The 17,786-nt window shown below is 40.4% G+C and overlaps 1 protein-coding gene across 1 annotated transcript in view; it reads left to right on the forward strand.

The window, feature by feature from the left end:
• The window catches only part of M1AP (meiosis 1 associated protein), an 87,597-nt gene that overhangs the window by 61,277 nt on the left and 8,534 nt on the right, over nucleotides 1-17,786 (forward strand). The window contains exons 5-6 of the mRNA XM_010829713.1: nucleotides 2,363-2,525; nucleotides 3,489-3,630. Coding sequence (XP_010828015.1) covers nucleotides 2,363-2,525; nucleotides 3,489-3,630 — 305 coding nt within the window. The remainder of the gene's footprint in view (nucleotides 1-2,362; nucleotides 2,526-3,488; nucleotides 3,631-17,786) is intronic.

Genomic DNA, 17,786 nt, shown 5'->3' on the forward strand with positions numbered 1-17,786 from the left:
CTCCAGAGCCTGGGCCCTTACCTACCATGCAACCTGCATCCTGCTGGGCACTTCTCTCAATAGGAGGCTAGGGCCATCCAGAGCCAGGATCTCCTGCAACCAGCCTTTCTTCTGCTGCCGCATGGCATTTGCCCATGGTCATATTGAGAATTCTCTGCTTTGCCCTCTCTTTTCCCGTGGCTTTCAACACCAGGGTCAGACCCAGAATGTTTATCTCCATCTGCAGTTATTTTTTGGAAATCCACAGGTCTTCAGGGTGGGTGGTAGAACTTAGATCTAGGATGGTGGTAGAACTGCTGAAAACATCTTCACTGGAATCCAGATGCTCATGCACAAGTTGGAATGATATCCAAAGAAGGTAGGCCTCTCCTGGGGTGGGTATGACCCACATGAGAGTTTAAACAAGCGCAATAAAGACCATATTATAGTTACCCATTGTTCACAAAACTGATGCATTGCTCTTTATGTGAATTTCTAGAAATGTGTTTCCCTAAGGGGAAAAAAAAAAGCTAATTAAACCCCTAAGCTCTCCTAATATATAATCTTTTGAGGACTGCTCTTCAGATGTTCACTCTGACTTCTCTTTACAAGGTTCTCCACCCAACACTACCTGCTTCCTTCACCCTCTCCCTAGATGCTTCCTCAGAGGCCTCTTTCTAACAGAGCATAGTCTGCCTCGGATGAACTTCTTTTTTCATTCTTGGTCTCTGCTGTCTCTGCACCTGGGTCTGAGTGATGAGAAGCATATCCGGTTCTAGACTCAAACCCTGCTAAAACATCTTTCCCAGGTTTGGAACATTGCTGAGACTACAGTTCCATTAGTTCTCATCCCTGGCTACAGTAAGAATCAAATGAGGAACTTTTAAAAATACCAATATCAGCTCCAGCCCCAGAGATCCCAGTTTTGCTGGTGTGAGGTAGGGGCCAGACATCCGTACCTTTTACAAGTTCACTAGGTGATTCTTACTGCAGCCAAAGTCAAGAACCTCAGTCAGATGAGCACAGCTGTCTAATCCTAAAACCCAAGGACCCAACAATGAAGCAGTCAGGCACAGAGGAAGTAAGGGGAAGCTGGAGTCCTAGGCCGGAGAAGGCAATGGCACCCCACTCCAGCACTCTGGCCTGGAAAAACCCACGGACGGAGGAGCCTGGTGGGCTGCAGTCCATGGGGTCGCTAAGAGTCGGACACGACTGAGCGACTTCACTTTCACTTTTCCCTTTCATGCATTGGAGGAGGAAATGGCAACCCACTCCAGTGTTCTTGCCTGAAGAATCCCAGGGACGGGGGAGCCTAGTAGGAGGCCGTCTATGGGGTCGCAGAGTCGGACATGACTGAAGCAACTTAGCAGTAGCAGGAGTCCTAGGCAGAGTCCCTCCTAATGACTTCCTGGGCTCTGGGACACACCTGGCCAAGAGCTCTCTCATCCAGAAATGATGTCCAGGTCTGGTTGCCAGGCCCAGCTAGACCTATTCTTTCTACATTATTTCTACTTTTGTTTTTACCTCATGTTGCAGGTACTTCAGTCATTCCATAAATCACTGACATCAACAGCTAACCTTCTCACAAGTACAGAACACTCATATATTCATAGTTTGTTAACAATACTTAAACCCAATATATATTTCATTTAAAACCTTCATAGTATTAAGGATTCAAATCCAGAGCAACAGAACATTGTACACTGTGACATGTGAACATGCCTGCTGGAGAAGAAGCTTACGGAAGCATAAAAAACCTCCATGAATAACCCATACATAGTCGAAACACCCTCAGAAGTGTTTTATGTTGCCATAGTGATGTTGCAAGGTCCAAAAGGTTCTATTCACTTGGGGAATTATAAAATAAACCGTTTCAGGAACTTAGTCCTCCCCCTCCCTCGAGTGTCCTGGAAGAGCTCACACAGAAGCAGTAGCTGTCAGCTGACTGCCTGACTTCTGCTTTCCTGCTCTTCCTTCATCTGACCTGCAGTCTTGCCAAAGCTTAGCCACAGGGAAGCAGGAGGGGCAACATTTCCTTCTCTGATTGCCAAAAGGCCCTGCATATTGCAGTGTTAACTGCCTCCTCCACAGCAGACACACATTCCTCTCGGACTCAATCACAAGCCAGATCTCTCACTATGAGGAAACTGCTCAGCCAGCCCAGAAGTAAAACAAGAAAAAAAATCATGTCACACCCAGAAAATAAAGTTACCTGTTATGTAGAGCAATATTATTTCAGACCTGCTCCTCTGTCCACTTTCCTGCCTCCCAACCCTTACTTGCCTGGTGGACGCGGAATGGGTGGCAGATGATCTCTCTTAATCATATAGCCTGAGGTAACTTGTGACAAACAATCCCTCCCCAAATGCCATTTTTATTGCAGTGTGCCTGAAATGTGATCTCCAAGAACGACTTCTCAGCCCATCCCTACTCCCTGGAACAGCTGATGGCTCCTTGAGGATGGATGACCCCAAAGGAGACTTCAGCACCCTCTACCAGATGGTTTCCCAGTCACCAGCCTCTTGTTACAAGCTCCGGGTGATCAAGTATGGTCCAAGAGAACCTCCCTAATCCATGCAAATATTTATTCTTATTGGTTCCAGCTAGGAAGACTAAGATAGAGGGAGGGCATGGGCATCCCCAAGTGTCAGGCAGCAGGGGGTCAATTCCAGAGTAGCAACTACTGGTGTGGGCGTGAAATAGTGAGGTCAGGCTGCTCAATATGTGGAGATAAATGAGGAGACAGTGAAAGATATGTCTCAGTAGAATATTCTAAAGTCTGGATGAAGACTGGAAATCCAGAAAGTCTCTGAGAATGCAGAGGAAAAAAAGATAAACAGAACGATGTTTATCCATTCAGCAAATGTTTATTAAACACCTACTATGTTTAGACATCAGGACAGAGGTCTGATCATCAAGGAACGAGTGGCACCTAGGATCTACCCCACCTTTCCATTTCTTTAAGTACTAGAATTCTTGTTTCTGAGAGAATCAGTTCCAGAGCTGAATTAGGAATGATGGCAAAGACCACTTTTACTGCTTCCTAGTTCTGTCACAGTGCCCACGTACAGGTGTCTGAGTAAGCTTGTCTATGGACTTGGGCCCATGGATGCTGCTGGGGAAACTGCTTAAACGAAATCTCTTCTTAACTGTGTCTTCCGTCAGCATCTTGCCACAGAAGAACCAGGTCTGGGATGCAGATAGTTAGCATACTGTTGTATAATGTGGTTGCTGCAGCAGGAATGAATGGGACAGAGTAAGCTCAGGAGAGGAAATACCCATCAGAGTCTTGAGGTCTCAGAATAGGTGCTGCATTCATTCATTGACAGACTTTGAGACTCTGCTGTGTGCCATATACCCTGATAGGTACATCCTAAGGTGAATAATTCACAGGCCCTAACCTAAAGGATTTCACAATAGAGTCTTAGACTTAGGCTAAATTTAAGTGGGTCTGGGTCAAGGTTCTGGATATCACGAAGGAGCCTCACACTTCCATTGTCTCTTCCCAGGGCTCTAAAATCCAGTGGGGTCTGCGAATCATTGACATATGGACTCCCCTTCATCCTCAGACCCACAAGCTGTTGGCGGCTGGACTGGGATGAGCTGGAAACAAATCAGCAGCATTTCCATGCTTTGTGTCACAGCCTACTGGTGAGTGCCCATGTCACCAGGTGATGAAGAGTGTTAAAGTACCCACCAGAGGGAAGCAGCTAATTTAATCCTGCCCTGATCCCAAATCTGTCCCAGTCTTCCAGAGGATAGAGAAAAACTGGACATACTTTGAAATATGGATCAAGTATGACTTGCCTTTGTTGGTTTCATGCTATAGAGAATAATTCCTGAATTCCGTTATATGACACTAAACTTAAAAATCCCTGATTTTACAGTTTAATGGCAACAGGAAATTGTCCTTAAGTAACTATATCTTAAACCCTATTTTCTTCCTATCACTATGCTGGATATTATGGTTTATTTCAATGAAGAACACATAGTCTATGCTAGAAATTGTGCTAAGTCCCAGATATTCAATCTATTATGGTAGACATTATCTGTGGTCTCAAAAAACTTTCTAATGAAAGAGACAGAATTAAATATGTATATTCTTAATTGTGAGAAGTTTATGAAGGAAAATAAGGGCTTGCTAAAATATAGCCTCTCTATAAAAGTGACGATTAAACTGAGATCTGCCAGATGAAGGAATTAGCTAGGTGAAGGGTGGCAGGAAGACCATTCCAGGTGCAGAGAAATCCATGTGCAAAGACCCAAAGGCCAGAAAGAGATGATCCTCAAATCAAGAATGGAATGATCATTGTGACTGAAACAAAATGAGCAAGAATAGAGAGAACCAAAAGGTGAGGAGCTAAAAGTGAGCAGGCTAAAATCATACCAGGATTTGTAGCCCAAACTGAGAACGTGGGACTTTATGTACAGAAAGAAATCATTAGAAATGACATCATCTATTTAAATGTTTAAATGATTAATTGTGCCAAAATTTAGAAATGAACTTTCCAAAGCAAAAATGAAAACAAGAAAATAAGGTAGGAGGGCGCTGAAATAGTCTAGGCAAGAGACGATTTTGGCTTGGTATTGGATATTGAAGTCAAGATGAGAAAAGTAAACCAATTAAAGCAGTATTTTAGAGAAAGAGAACTTGTGAAGGATTGGATATAGGGAGAGAGAAAGAGGAAAGTATCAAATAACTGCCTGGTTTCTGGTTTACCATTTCCTGAAATGAAAAATCTAAAACGATCATACACATGAAACAGTAATACAACACTGAGAAAGCAAAATGAAAAAACTGTAAATGCAATTCAGGGTTGAGTATAACTACTTAGTGGCTACAGAATAACAGTTTGACCCAGTAGGATATGGGAGATCAAGACAACACAATAATGTGTCTCTTTCACTATCAGAAGCAGACTTTTTTTTTCCTGTTTCAAAGCCCACACTCCCTTTTAGGTCCACCCACTAAGTTCCTGTTTCCTATCTGACGAACACCCATCTCCTATCTTTGCAGAGCAGAGGCAACAGATACCTCCTGACTGTTAAAGCCCAACCACTCAGTTTACTATACTCTACCTGATTCCTCAGGATCTTGGAGATCTACTGGGGAGAAATTTCTCTCAAGGGGCTTCAATACATTCTTTTGAACATGATATCTTAAACAGACATTTGCATTTTAATACACTGATAGAGGGAGTATAAATTTTCTGAAAAGTGGTAACCCTCAACACTTTAATTCTACTACCAGGAATATAGCCCAAGAAAACAGTGAGGAAAGAGAGAAAAGTATGACCATAGGTATGGTAATGTTTATCTCGGTGTTATTTACAATGGTAAAAAACTGGAAACAACTTTAATGTCCTAAATAGAAGAATGGTTAAATTGAAATAGGGGAAAGGTTAGAAGAACAACAATTCACCCAAGCAATGAGGTATTATGTAGCAATAATAGTTTATAGTAAGGATGGGAAAGACTATTCTTTTCCATCCTGGCTTACATTACATGAGATTAGAGTCTCTCTGCCTCTGAACTTGGGATGTGAGAATCCATATTTATTCGTTCAACAAATATTTATTGAGCGCTTCCCAGGGGGTTCAGTGGTAAAGAATCCGCCAGCCAATACAGAAGACATAGAAGATTCGGGCTTGATCCCTGGGTTGGGAAGATGCCCTAGAGTAGAAAATGGCAACCCGCTCCAGTATTCTTGCCTGGAGAATCCCATAGACAGAGGCGCCTGGCAGGCTACAGTCATTGAGGTTGCAAAGAGTCAGACAGGACTGAGCAACTAAGCATGCATTTATTGAGTACCATGTGCCAGGTATAGTTGTAGAGGCCAAAGAGACCTCTTCTTTAGCACTCCTCTCCCATGCAAACTCACAAGTATGTAGTTGATCCAAGTCTAGCAGATACCCATTTTTGGTAGCACTTATTATAATAAGAGCTAGTCACTTAACCAAGTGCTTTGCATATCTTAACTCATTTAATCCTCACAGTAATTCCATGAGATAAATTGCTATCCCTATTTTTACAGATAGAGAAGACTAAAGAGATCAAGTGACTTACGAAAGGTCACACAGCTACTGAAGTGATCTCGTCAGAATTTGAATGTAGTTCTGCTGACTACATACTTTTTAAAAATATGTGTCATACTTTTAACTCCTTGGTTTCTGCTACCAGTGTAGCCAGATAAACACAGACTACAGCACCAAAGCTAATCCTTCTCCCTTCACTTAACACCCCGTGCCTCTGTACTTCACTGGACTCGAATTCACTTAAACTGGTAGGAGGTACTTACTTCCTTACCCATGTTGTGCTTCTTGTGCTCCACTCCATCAGATCAAAGACCACTCTCCTCTTCTAGAAAGGAAAGAAGCAAAATAGTGTTTGAATGGCTCTCCCTTCTTGCTTCTCACGTGGCATCTCCAAGCAGCAAAAAGCCTGAAAGGCAGTGTGTTATGGAGGGAAAAATTCACAAGCTTCTGTTCATTCATTCAACACCAAATATTTTTGGAGTCCCTACTATGTGACAAGACTTATTTAGAGTTTTAACCTTCCTGATCCTATTTTTACAAGTTCTCAGCACTTCTTTCTCACACCTCTTTCATATGTTCTTTCAGAATCTGATGTCATCGGCTCCCCATGTAAATCTTTTGACTTCTTTTTTTTTCCTTCTGTTTCTCACTTTGTTGTTTCCCCTCCAGCTAACTTCTCATTCTAACTTCTGTCTTTCTTTTAATAGCAGCACCACCACTGTCTACTCACCCAGGCTTGAAACCTCAGTCACTTTCAGCCTTCTCACCCTTTACACCCATTTCATTCCTAAGTCATATCAAATTTTTTCTCAGGAGTTGTAACTGTTCTTCCCTCCCCCTTCCCACTGCTTGTTCTCACCAAGACTTACTTCTTCAATAAACTCCTAATTTGCTTCCCTGTGTCCAATCTGTCACTCCTAATTTGCTCTGTTCTTTAAGTCAGGTTAATCTTCTTGAAGCATTCCCCTAATGTCACCTGATTACTTATGTCGTGCCTGCTCTAACACCATAACATCTACTGTATGTATTTTTTCCTCTCTATTCTTCTTATCATTATCTTAGGTCAAGTCCCCTTCCCCTCTTTCCTTTAATATTACAGTAATCGCTTAACTTGGCTTTTAGTGTTGCCCCTTCCCAATCCATTTTCCATACTGCTGCCAGATTAATCTTCTTGAAACACAGCACTGATCCTGCCACTCTTCAGCTTAAAACTATTTTGTGGCTTCCTATTAATCATATTTTAAAGTCTATATTCCTTAGCTAGGTAGTCAAACTCCATCCTTGCCTCCCGTTATTCTCCTTCCTATATCATACAGTCCAACCAAATTAATATACAAACTTAAAATCACCCCACCACTGAACTTTTTTTCACGTTTTCCCTTCTCCTATCTCCATCTGTTCAAATTCTACCTCATTCTGAAGGACTCAGCTCAGATGTTGCTCCTGCAATGAGGCCTTTCTGGATGCCTGTATTTACCAGAATGACTTTGTGCATTCTGTTTCTTTTTGGAGAAAAGTATATTTCAATTTGTTTTTAAAATATATGATCCTATGGTTTTGGTTAAAGCCTATGATATAAATTTGACTACCCAGACTCTAGGAAAACATGGTTGCCTTTTCCTGAAATTTCTACCACTTCCCCATTTTACCAACTAATTCCTCAGCCTTATTCAAATTTAGGTTTAGAGTAGAAACTCTTCTTTTGCTATCTCTCTTTGTTGGAAGTCAAGACCAGGCAGTCTTCTTTTCTTTTTTCTTTTTCTTTTCTCATTTTCTTTATTTGGTAGGAATGTTTTCAATATAATTCAAGTAGTACTTTATGCCAATAATGATTTTGTTGAGAACAGCAGCTTTTCATTTTTCTTTATAGTTCCCATGATTAGAACAGTACATGGAACACAGCAGGTTCTCAATAAATGTCCATAAATACCATTTAAATTTTTTATTTTTTAATTTATCTTGTTTAATTGGAGGATAATTGCTTTATAGTATTGTGTTGGTTTCTACTATGTATCATGAATCAGCCATAGGTATACATATGTCCCCTCCCTCTTAAACCTCCCACCCCACCTCCTACCCCATCCCACCCCTGTGGGTTATCACAGAGCTCCCTGCATCATACAGTAAATTTCCACTGGCTACTTAATTTTACCTATGGTAATGTATACGTTTCCATGCTACCCTCTCAATCGCCCCACCCTCTCCTTCCCCTGCTGTGTCCACAAGTCTCTTCTCAGTGTCTGCATCTCCACTGCTGCCCTGCAGTTAGGTACATCAGTGCCATCTTTCTAGATTCCATATATGTGCATTAATATACGATATTTGTCTCTTTCTGAACTTACTTCACTCTGTATAATAGGCTCTACCTTGGTAGAACTGAGTCAAATGTGTTCCTTTTTATGGCTGAGTAATATTCCATTGTGTATATGTACCACAGCTTCTTTATCCATTCATCTGTTAATGGACATCCAGGTTTCTCCCACGTCCTACCTATTGTAAATAGTGCTGTGATGAACATTGGGGTGCATGTGTCTTTTTTAATTATGACTTCCTCAAGGTGTATGTCCAGTAGTGGGATTGTTGGGTCATATGGTAGTTTTATTCCTCGTTTTTTAAGGAAGTTCCATAATGTTCTCCATAGTGGCTATATCAATTTGCATTCCCACTAACAGTGTAAGAGAGTTTCCTTTTCTCCACACCCTCTCCAGCACTTACTGTTTATAGATTTTTTTTGACGATAACCATTCCAGCCCATGTGAAGTAATACCTCCTCATTGTAGTTTTGATTTGCATTTCTCTAATAATGAGCGATGTTGAGCATCGTTTCATGTGTTTATTCGCCATCTGTATTTCTTCTTAGAAGAAATGTCTGTCTAGGTCTTCTGCCTAGATTGGATTGTTTGTTTTTCTGGTATTGAACTGAATGAGCTGCTTGTATATTTTGAAGATTAATCCTTTGTCAGTTGTTTCATTTGCTACTATTTTCTCCCATTGTGAGGGTTATCTTTTCATCTTGTTTATAGCTCCCTTTGCTGTGCAAAGGCTTTTAAGTTAAATTAGGTCCTGTTTGTTTATTTTTGGTTTTGTTTCCATTACTCTAGGAGGTGAGTTATAGAGGATCTTGCTGTGATTTATGTCAAAGAATGTTCTGCCTGTGTTTTCCCCTAAGAGTTTTATAATTTCTGGTCTTATATTTAGGTCTTTTATCCATTTTGAGTTAATGTTTGTGTATGGTTTTAGGAAGTGTTCTAATTTCATTCTTTTGCATGTAGCTGTCTAGTTTTCCCAGCACCACTTATCGAAGAGACTGTCTTTTCTCTACTATATATTCTTGCCTCCTTTGTTAAAGATAAGGTGCCCATAAGTGCATGGATTTATCTCTGGGCTTTCAATTTTGTTCCATTGGTCTGTATATCTGTTTTTATGCCAGTGTTCCATTGGTCTATATTTCTGTTTTGTGCCAGTGTCTTGATAATTGTAGATTTGGAGTACAGTCTGAAGTCAGGCAGGTTGATTCCTCCAGCTCCATTCTTCTTTTTCAAGATTGCTTTGGCTATTCAGGGTCTTTTGTGTTTCCATACAAATTGTGAAACTTTTTGTTCTAATTCTAGAAAAATACCATTGGTAGTTTGATAGAGATTGAAATTGCATTGAATCTGTAGATTGCTTTGGGTAGTGTAGTCATTTTCACAATACTGACTAGGAACATGGTATCTCTCCATCTATTTGTGTCATCTTTGATTTCTTTCATCAGTGTCTTATAGTTTTCTGCATACAGGTCTTTTGTCTCTTTAGGTAGGTTTATTCCTAGGTGTTTTATTCTTTTTGTTGCCATGGTGAATGGGATAATTTCTCTTTCTGACTTTTCATTGTTAGTGTATAAGAATGCAAGAGATTTATGTTATTAATTTTATATCCTGTGACTTTGCTATATTCATTGATTAGCTCTAGTAATTTTCTGGTGGCATCTTCAGGGTTTTCTATGTATAGTACCATGCCATCTGCAAATAGAGTTTTACTTCTTCTTTTCCAGTCAAGATTCTTTTTATTTCTTTTTCTTCTCTGATTGCTGTAGCTAGGATTTCCAAAACTATGTTGAATAATAGTGGTGAGAGTGGATACCCTTGTCTTGTTCCTGATCTTAGAGGAAATGCTTTCAGTTTTTCACCATTGAGAATAATGTTTGCTGTGGGTTTGTCATATATGGCTTTATTATGTTGAGATTTTTTTTTTAATACCTATTTTCTGGAGAGTTTTTTATCATAAATGTGTATTGAATTTGTCAAAAGCTTTTTCCGCATCTATTGAGTTGATCATATTACTTTTATCTTTCAGTTTGTTAATATGGTGTATCACATTGATTGATTTGCATATATTGAAAAATCCTTGCATCCTTGGGATAAAGCCCTCTTGATCATGAAGTATGATCTTTTTTATATGTTGTTGGATTCTGTTTGCTAGAATTTTGTTGAGGATTTTTGCATCTATCTTCATCAGTGATGTTGGCCTATAATTTTCTTTTTTTGTGTGGCATCCTTGGTTTTGGTATCAGGGTGATGGTAAGGCCAGGCAGTTTTCTAACCTGTTGTGGTAAAATACAGTTTATATTGTCCATGAAAAGTGTGGGCTTCGGAATCAGATGGTCCTAGGTTTCTGAAAGCTTCATTATTTTCCAATTGTGTGAACTTAGGCCATATACTTAACCTCTCTAAACATAAGTGTATTTATCTATTTGTGACCCTAACAAATCTAGTGGCCCCACATGCTGTAGTCTCCATATAAATGGCATATAAAGAAGCACTACCCAGAAGACAAATAGTAATTTTAAAATTAATTTATGTGTGCTTTCAAAGAACACCAAACAGGAAATAGTTCATTACCCACAATGATATTTTTCAAATTTTCTTCCTCTACTCCTCAATCATATCTAACCTGGAGATGTTCTAAGAGCCTTTCACATACATGCACACACAAAAACTAAGACTCTGTTCCAGTTCCTGTTCCTCTATCTCCTTCCTCTCTCAGCCGTATATATATACATATATTCTACAGATTGATTTAGCCTCTCTGACATAGTCCCTTCCCTCTTAGGTCCTGTCTGTCTTGACCTATCTAAAATATACAGGAATAGAATCCACACAGCTTCTCCTTTCATGAGTAGAAGTGGAGTGTGAGAGAAGGGAAAAGAGGGAGAAGATGGACATATTAGTAACCCTTGTCTCTTTCACATGTAAAACAAGACAATAAAAAATACCTCGTGTGGTTTTTAAGATGACTAAGTAATACTACATGTGTAAAGCACCTGGCATACATCTGGCATATGATTTGTACATAATGGTTGGTTAGTAGTTCTATGAATTACATATGTTTCTTTTTTATGGATTCTAATTCTCTGGAGAAGTTCTCCACATTTTAACGTATTTTTTTAAACAAACTAATCATAGTTATTTTAAGGTACTTTGCTAAACTCAACACCTGGATCACTTGTAGTTCTGTATCTATTGTCTCTTTCTTCATTTGGTTTTTAGACGTGTGTCTTGTCTTTTGGTGAACCTGGTAATATTTTAGTGAAAGATGCTCATTGTGCCTAGAGAAATTATAAAGGCTCCAGGTGGTGTTAGCTTCCTCTGAGCAAGTTTATCCTGCCCTGCACTAAGCAGATAATTTTGACAAATCATCCTTTTCTACTCAGGAGCTGTGCTGAGTCAAGGCTGGGCTGCAGTTCTGATAAGTCTCAATCTACCCCTGGTTTGCTCCAGGCCCTCTAGAATTTTCCACTGAAAACCTGGTCTATAATACGCATGATGATCCCAACTCTAATCACTGTTTCTCAAGTCTGCTAAAATGCTCTACTTCTAGAGACTTTCTCCTTGGGTGTTTTTGTCCTCTGCTCCATGCAGCCCCAGTATTTGGCAAATATTGTAAGTGAGAAACTGACTTGAGCAACTGTCTTACCCCTGTCAAATCTCCACCAAAAAGTTTTGCTGGTTTCTCTGTTCCCTTGCAACTGCCTCAGGAGATATAAATCCTAGATTATCAGTTCCCAACCACCATTCCCTTCAAGTCAAAATAAACATATGCCCTCAGGATTACAATACCTCTCTCATTTCTCCAAATTCTTCCTTTTCCAGAAACTTAGCTACCTCTCACTTCTATTGTCTCAGCACTTTCTCACAGCCCTCAACCAAATGGTTTCTATATATTTTTCAGCTTTCACAGATATTCTAGGCAGGAAAACCAGTCTGCCTCTGGCCATTCCAACCCACTTAAATGTAGAAGTTGAAGGTTATTAAATGTTCATTTATTCCCTTTTGCATCCTTTATCTGGCTGGACAATCTGTAATACATTTTCTCGTTTACCCTCAGTTAGTTGGCTGGTTCCACCGTGTTCTCATTTTCAGGTTCCTGGGCATAGCTTCTAGCAAAAGTGGGCGGTTTGCATTTTTATGATCTTATCTAATCTTGGCTCTACTATCACCCTTCAACCCACTCCAGTATTCTTGCCTGGAAAATTCCATGGACAGAGGAGCCTGGCGGGCTACAGTCCCTGGGGTCGCAAAGAGTCGGACACGACTAAGTGACTGAGCACGGAGCAGCACCTTTTATTTCCTTTGTCCAGTCCCCCTAATTGTTTATTTTGTTGTTGTTGTTGTTGCCTTTTTCTAAACTTGGATAACCACTTTGGAGAATGTGGTAGGGAATTACATATTTAATTTTTCCAAGTATTTATTAGATGAATTTATTCATCACTAGGAAAACATCTGTTCAGTTACCAAATCCTACTACATAGTCCCCATTATGTAGCTAGTGACTCACTTTCCACATCCTCATTTCTCTTACAAAGTCATGTCTGTGTGAACTAGAAAAAGAAATGAAAATACCACCTATTTAACAGATCTTTATATTAAGTATTTAATAGATCTTTCAGTTTCCAACTTAAAATGTCAGAATTTCTGGATACACATTCCAGAGCTTTACAACCCATGTCTGCCCTAATTGGCCACAGAAGTGACAGGATTCAAGCCAAGGTATGCCCAGCAGAAGTCAAAGTACATAGGCAATGACCTGGTTGGGCTGTAAATGGGTGGGGAAATGGAAATTCCTTGGTTATATTAGGCAAAGAGTCAAGAGCAAGAATCTAAGCTGAGAGTGGGGTGATGGCAGGTCAAGAGCCATTTGTTAAAAATGATCAGAATGTAGTTAGAGTATACAGCCTCCAGTGTATACAGACAGGGGCTAGAATAGCAGGATGGCACAGCATCAGTAGCCTTCTTGTGACCCAGCCTCTTGCTTCATCTTTCACCATGTCCCTTCTATCCCCACCCCAGCCATACTTATAAATTACTAAATGTTTCCCAAAGATGCTAAGCTGCTTCACACCACCACACCCTTTTTCATGCTGCTCCCTTCCCCTTGCCTTAGCCACACAACAAATTTTTTTAACTTTTTTCCAGATTCTGCTTAAATACCTTCACTATGAAGCTGTTCCTGCCTCCCACCACAGCCTGCCCCTACTCTTTCTTTTTTCCCTGTCCCCACCCGTGTACCCATTGTCACATCTATTTCAACCTTCACAGAACTGGTAAATGGTATGAATGTGCACCTTAGCTCTCTAATGTTGAGAAATGTCACATTATTATATTTTTCTAAATAAAATTTTAAAAATATTAGTCCTCAAGTGCTAGGATATTAACATGCTCATAATCCTGGAGGGGCTAATAGTCCAGAAATGTGGGAAATGGCCCTTTGGTCTTCAATACATCTCCAACATTGTTGAATAGAAATGACAAGTGCAGACATCTTTGTCTTGCTCCTAATCTTAGGGGCTAAGCACCCAGTCTGTGTTGTTGGGTGTTGTCATTATAGACATCCCTGAACCGGCTAAGTCTGCTCCTGCCCCTAAAAAGGGCTCTAAAAAAGCTATGACCAAGGCCCAGAAGAAGGACGGCAAGAAGCGCAAGCACAGCCGCAAGAAGAGCTACTCCGTGTACGTGTACAAGGTGCTGAAGCAAGTCCATCCGGACACGGGCATCTCGTCCAAGGCCGTGGGAATCATGAACTCCTTCGTCAACGACATTTTCGAGCGCATCGCTGGCGAGGCATCGTGCCTGGCGCATTACAACAAGCGCTCGACTGTCACATCCAGGGAGATCCAGACCGCCATGCGCTTGCTGCTACCTCGGGAGCTGGCCAAGCACGCCGTGTCCGAGGGCACTAAGGCTGTCACCAAGTATACCAGCTCCAAGTAAATATAATATGCCTAGCCGCTATTAACAGAGAAGGCAATGGCACCCCACTCCAGTACTCTTTCCTGGAAAATCCCATGGACAGAGGGCCTGGTGGGCTGTAGTCCATGGGGTCTCTAAGAGTCGGACACGACTGAGCGACTTCACTTTCACTTCACTATGATGTTAACTGTAGTTTTTTATGGAGGCCTTTGATAGGTTGAGGAAGTTCCATTCTGTTGAATGTTTTTATCATGAATTTTATCAAATGCATTTCCCACCTTTATTGAGTTAATTATGTAGTTCCGTCCATTAGTCTATTAACATGATGTATTACATTGTTTGGTCTTTCAGATATTATGCCAACCTTGCATTCCTAGAATAAATCCCACTTTTAGTGTATAATCCTTTTTATATTTGCTGGATTTGGTTGGCTGGTATGTCGCTGAGGTTTTTTGCATCTGTATTTGTAAGGAATAGTGGTCTGTAATTTTCTTGTGATTTTTTTTCTAGTTTTAGTATCAGGGTAATACTAGCCTCATAGATTAGTTGCAAAGTTTTCCTTCATCTTCTGTTTTCTTGGAAGAATTTGTGAAAGATTAATGATATTTATTTAAAGGTTTGGCACAATTCACCAGTAAAGCCATCTAGGCCTTAATTTTTTTTGTGGAAAATCTTCTAATTACTAACTGTATATCTTTACTTGTTATAGATTGTGCCAAAAAGTTTATATAGCAGGCCTGAGATTTCTTTGCTTAGAAAGTCCTACTTACAAGATTAACCCTTGTCTGGCATATGGGAATTTGGATTTAGGGAGTGTTCCCACCATCCCCCAGTGGCTCACTGTGCAAAAGTATGTGCTGACATCTGCTTTTCTTACAGGAGTCTAGAACTTTGGGATGTGCTGGGTACAAGGTGCTTATGTGACCAACCTCCAAAAAACTGTTGGGCACTGAGTCTCTAATGACTTCTGGTGGACAACATTTTACATATACTGCCACAGTTTAACACTAGAGGAATTAAGTATGTTCTGTGACTCTACAGCATGTGTGTGTGTGCATGTTAAGTTGCTTTAGTCATGCCCCCAACTCTTTGCAACCATATGAACTGTTGCCCACAGGCTCCTCTGTCCATCGGATTCTCCAGGGAAGAATACTGGAGTGGGTTGCCATGCCTCATCCAGGGGACCTTCCCAACCCAGGGACCGAACCTGCATCTCCTGCAACTCCTTCATTGCAGGAGGATTCTTTACCACTGAGCCACCAGGGAAGCCCAACTCTGTAGGTAGAGGACTTTTAAAAGCTTACACTTTGTTTCCTCTGAACTTCACCCATAAGCCTTTTCTTCATGCTGATTTTCTTTTGTATTCTCTTGCCATAATAAGTCATATTTATGCTAAGTCTTGTGAGTCCTCTTAGTGAATCACTCAACCCAGGAGTAGTCTTGGGGACTCCTGACACAGATTTATTCAGAAGATTTTCTATTTCCTGTTGAGTCAGTCTTAGCAGTTCGTGTCTTTCTAGGAATCTGTCCATTTCATCTAGGTTACCTAATTTGTTGTCATACAATTGTTTATAATATTCCCTTATAATATTTTTCATTTCTGTAAGGTCAGTATTGATGCTACCTCTTTTTTTAATTTAATATTTATTTTTGTTTGGTGGTGCTAGGTCTTAGTTGCAGCATGTAAACTCTTAATTGAGGCATGTGGGATCTAGTTTCCTGACCAGGGATCAAACCTAGGCCCCCTGCATTGGGAGCACGGAGTCTTAACGGCTGGACCACCTGGAAAGTCCTGATGCTACCTCTTTTATTTTTGATTTTACTAATTTAGATATTTTCTCTTTCTCTCTTATCAATCTAGCTAACTGGGTTTTTACATTTCTATTGATCTTTTCAAAGAACCAACTTTGGTTCCATTGATTTTCTCTACTATTTTTATACTGTCTATTTTATGTTTTTTTACTCCAGTAATTTTTTAATTTCCTTCCTTCTACTTGCTTTAAGTTTAGTTTGGTCTTCTTCTTCTAGTTTCTTAAGGTAGAAGATTAAGGTATTGATTTGAGATCTGTTTTTAGTTTAATAGAGGAGTTATCGGCTATAAATTTCCCTCTAAGCACTGCTTTGGCTATATTTCATAAGTTTTGGTATGTTGTGTTTTTTACTTAAACTCATCTCAGATTGCTTTCTAATTTTCTTTGTGATTTCTTCCTTGATCCATTGATTACTTAGGAGTATGTTATTTAATTTTCTTATACTTATGAATTTCCCAAATTTATTTTCTTTGTTGATTTCTAATTGCATTCTACTGTGATCAGAGAAGATACTTTGGATGATTTTAATTTTTTTAATTATTACATTTTGTTTTATGGCCTATCACATGATCTGTTCTGGAGAATGTTCCATGTTCATTTGAAAAGAATATACAGTCTGCTGCTTGGGGGTTTGGAATCCCATTTACCATCTTCCCCTGGTCTCCTCTGTGGAAGCCAGTATGAGAGCAGCAGAGGAGTTGTCACTGTAGCTTCTTTTTCTTCCCCTCCTGCATCCTGCCTTCTGGAGGGAGAGAATAAGCAAATAATGCCAAAGCAACAACTTCTTCCTGATGCCCTTCCAGATTCCAAAAATCCCCAGGTATGCATGGCTTTACTATCAGATCAGATCAGTTGCTCAGTCGTGTCCAACTCTTTGCAACCCCATGAATCGCAACACGCCAGGCCTCCCTGTCCATCACCAACTCCCGGAGTTCACTCAGACTCATGTCCATCGAGTCAGTGATGCCATCCAGCCATCTCATCCTCTGTCGTCCCCTTCTCCTCCTGCCCCCAATCCCTCCCAGCATCAGAGTCTTTTCCAATGAGTCAACTCTTCGCATGAGGTGGCCAAAGTACTGGAGTTTCAGCTTTAGCATCATTCCTTCCAAAGACATCCCAGGGCTGATCTCCTTCAGAATGGACTGGTTGGATCTCCTTGCAGTCCAAGGGACTCTCAAGAGTCTTCTCCAACACCACAGTTCAAAAGCATCAATTCTTCGGCGCTCAGCCTTCTTCACAGTCCAACTCTCACATCCATACATGACCACAGGAAAAACCATAGCCTTGACTAGACGGACCTTTGTTGGCAAAGTAATGTCTCTGCTTTTGAATATGCTATCTAGGTTGGTCATAACTTTCCTTCCAAGGAGTAAGCGTCTTTTAATTTCATGGCTGCAGTCACCATTTGTAGTGATTTTGGAGCCCAGAAAAATAAAGTCTGACACTGTTTCCACTGTTTCCCCATCTATTTCCCATGAAGTGGTGGGACCGGATGCCATGATCTTCGTTTTCTGAATGTTGAGCTTTAAGCCAACTTTTTCACTCTCCTCTTTCACTTTCATCAAGAGGCTTTTGAGTTCCTCTTCACTTTCTGCCATAAGGGTGGTGTCATCTACATATCTGAGGTGATTGATATTTCTCCCAGCAATCTTGATTCCAGTTTGTGTTTCTTCCAGCCCAGCGTTTCTCATGATGTACTCTGCATATAAGTTAAATAAGCAGGGTGACAATAT

This window comes from Bison bison, unplaced genomic scaffold (genome assembly GCF_000754665.1).
Source record: "Bison bison bison isolate TAMUID 2011002044 unplaced genomic scaffold, Bison_UMD1.0 scf7180017864508, whole genome shotgun sequence".
NCBI classification, from domain to species: Eukaryota; Metazoa; Chordata; class Mammalia; order Artiodactyla; family Bovidae; genus Bison; species Bison bison.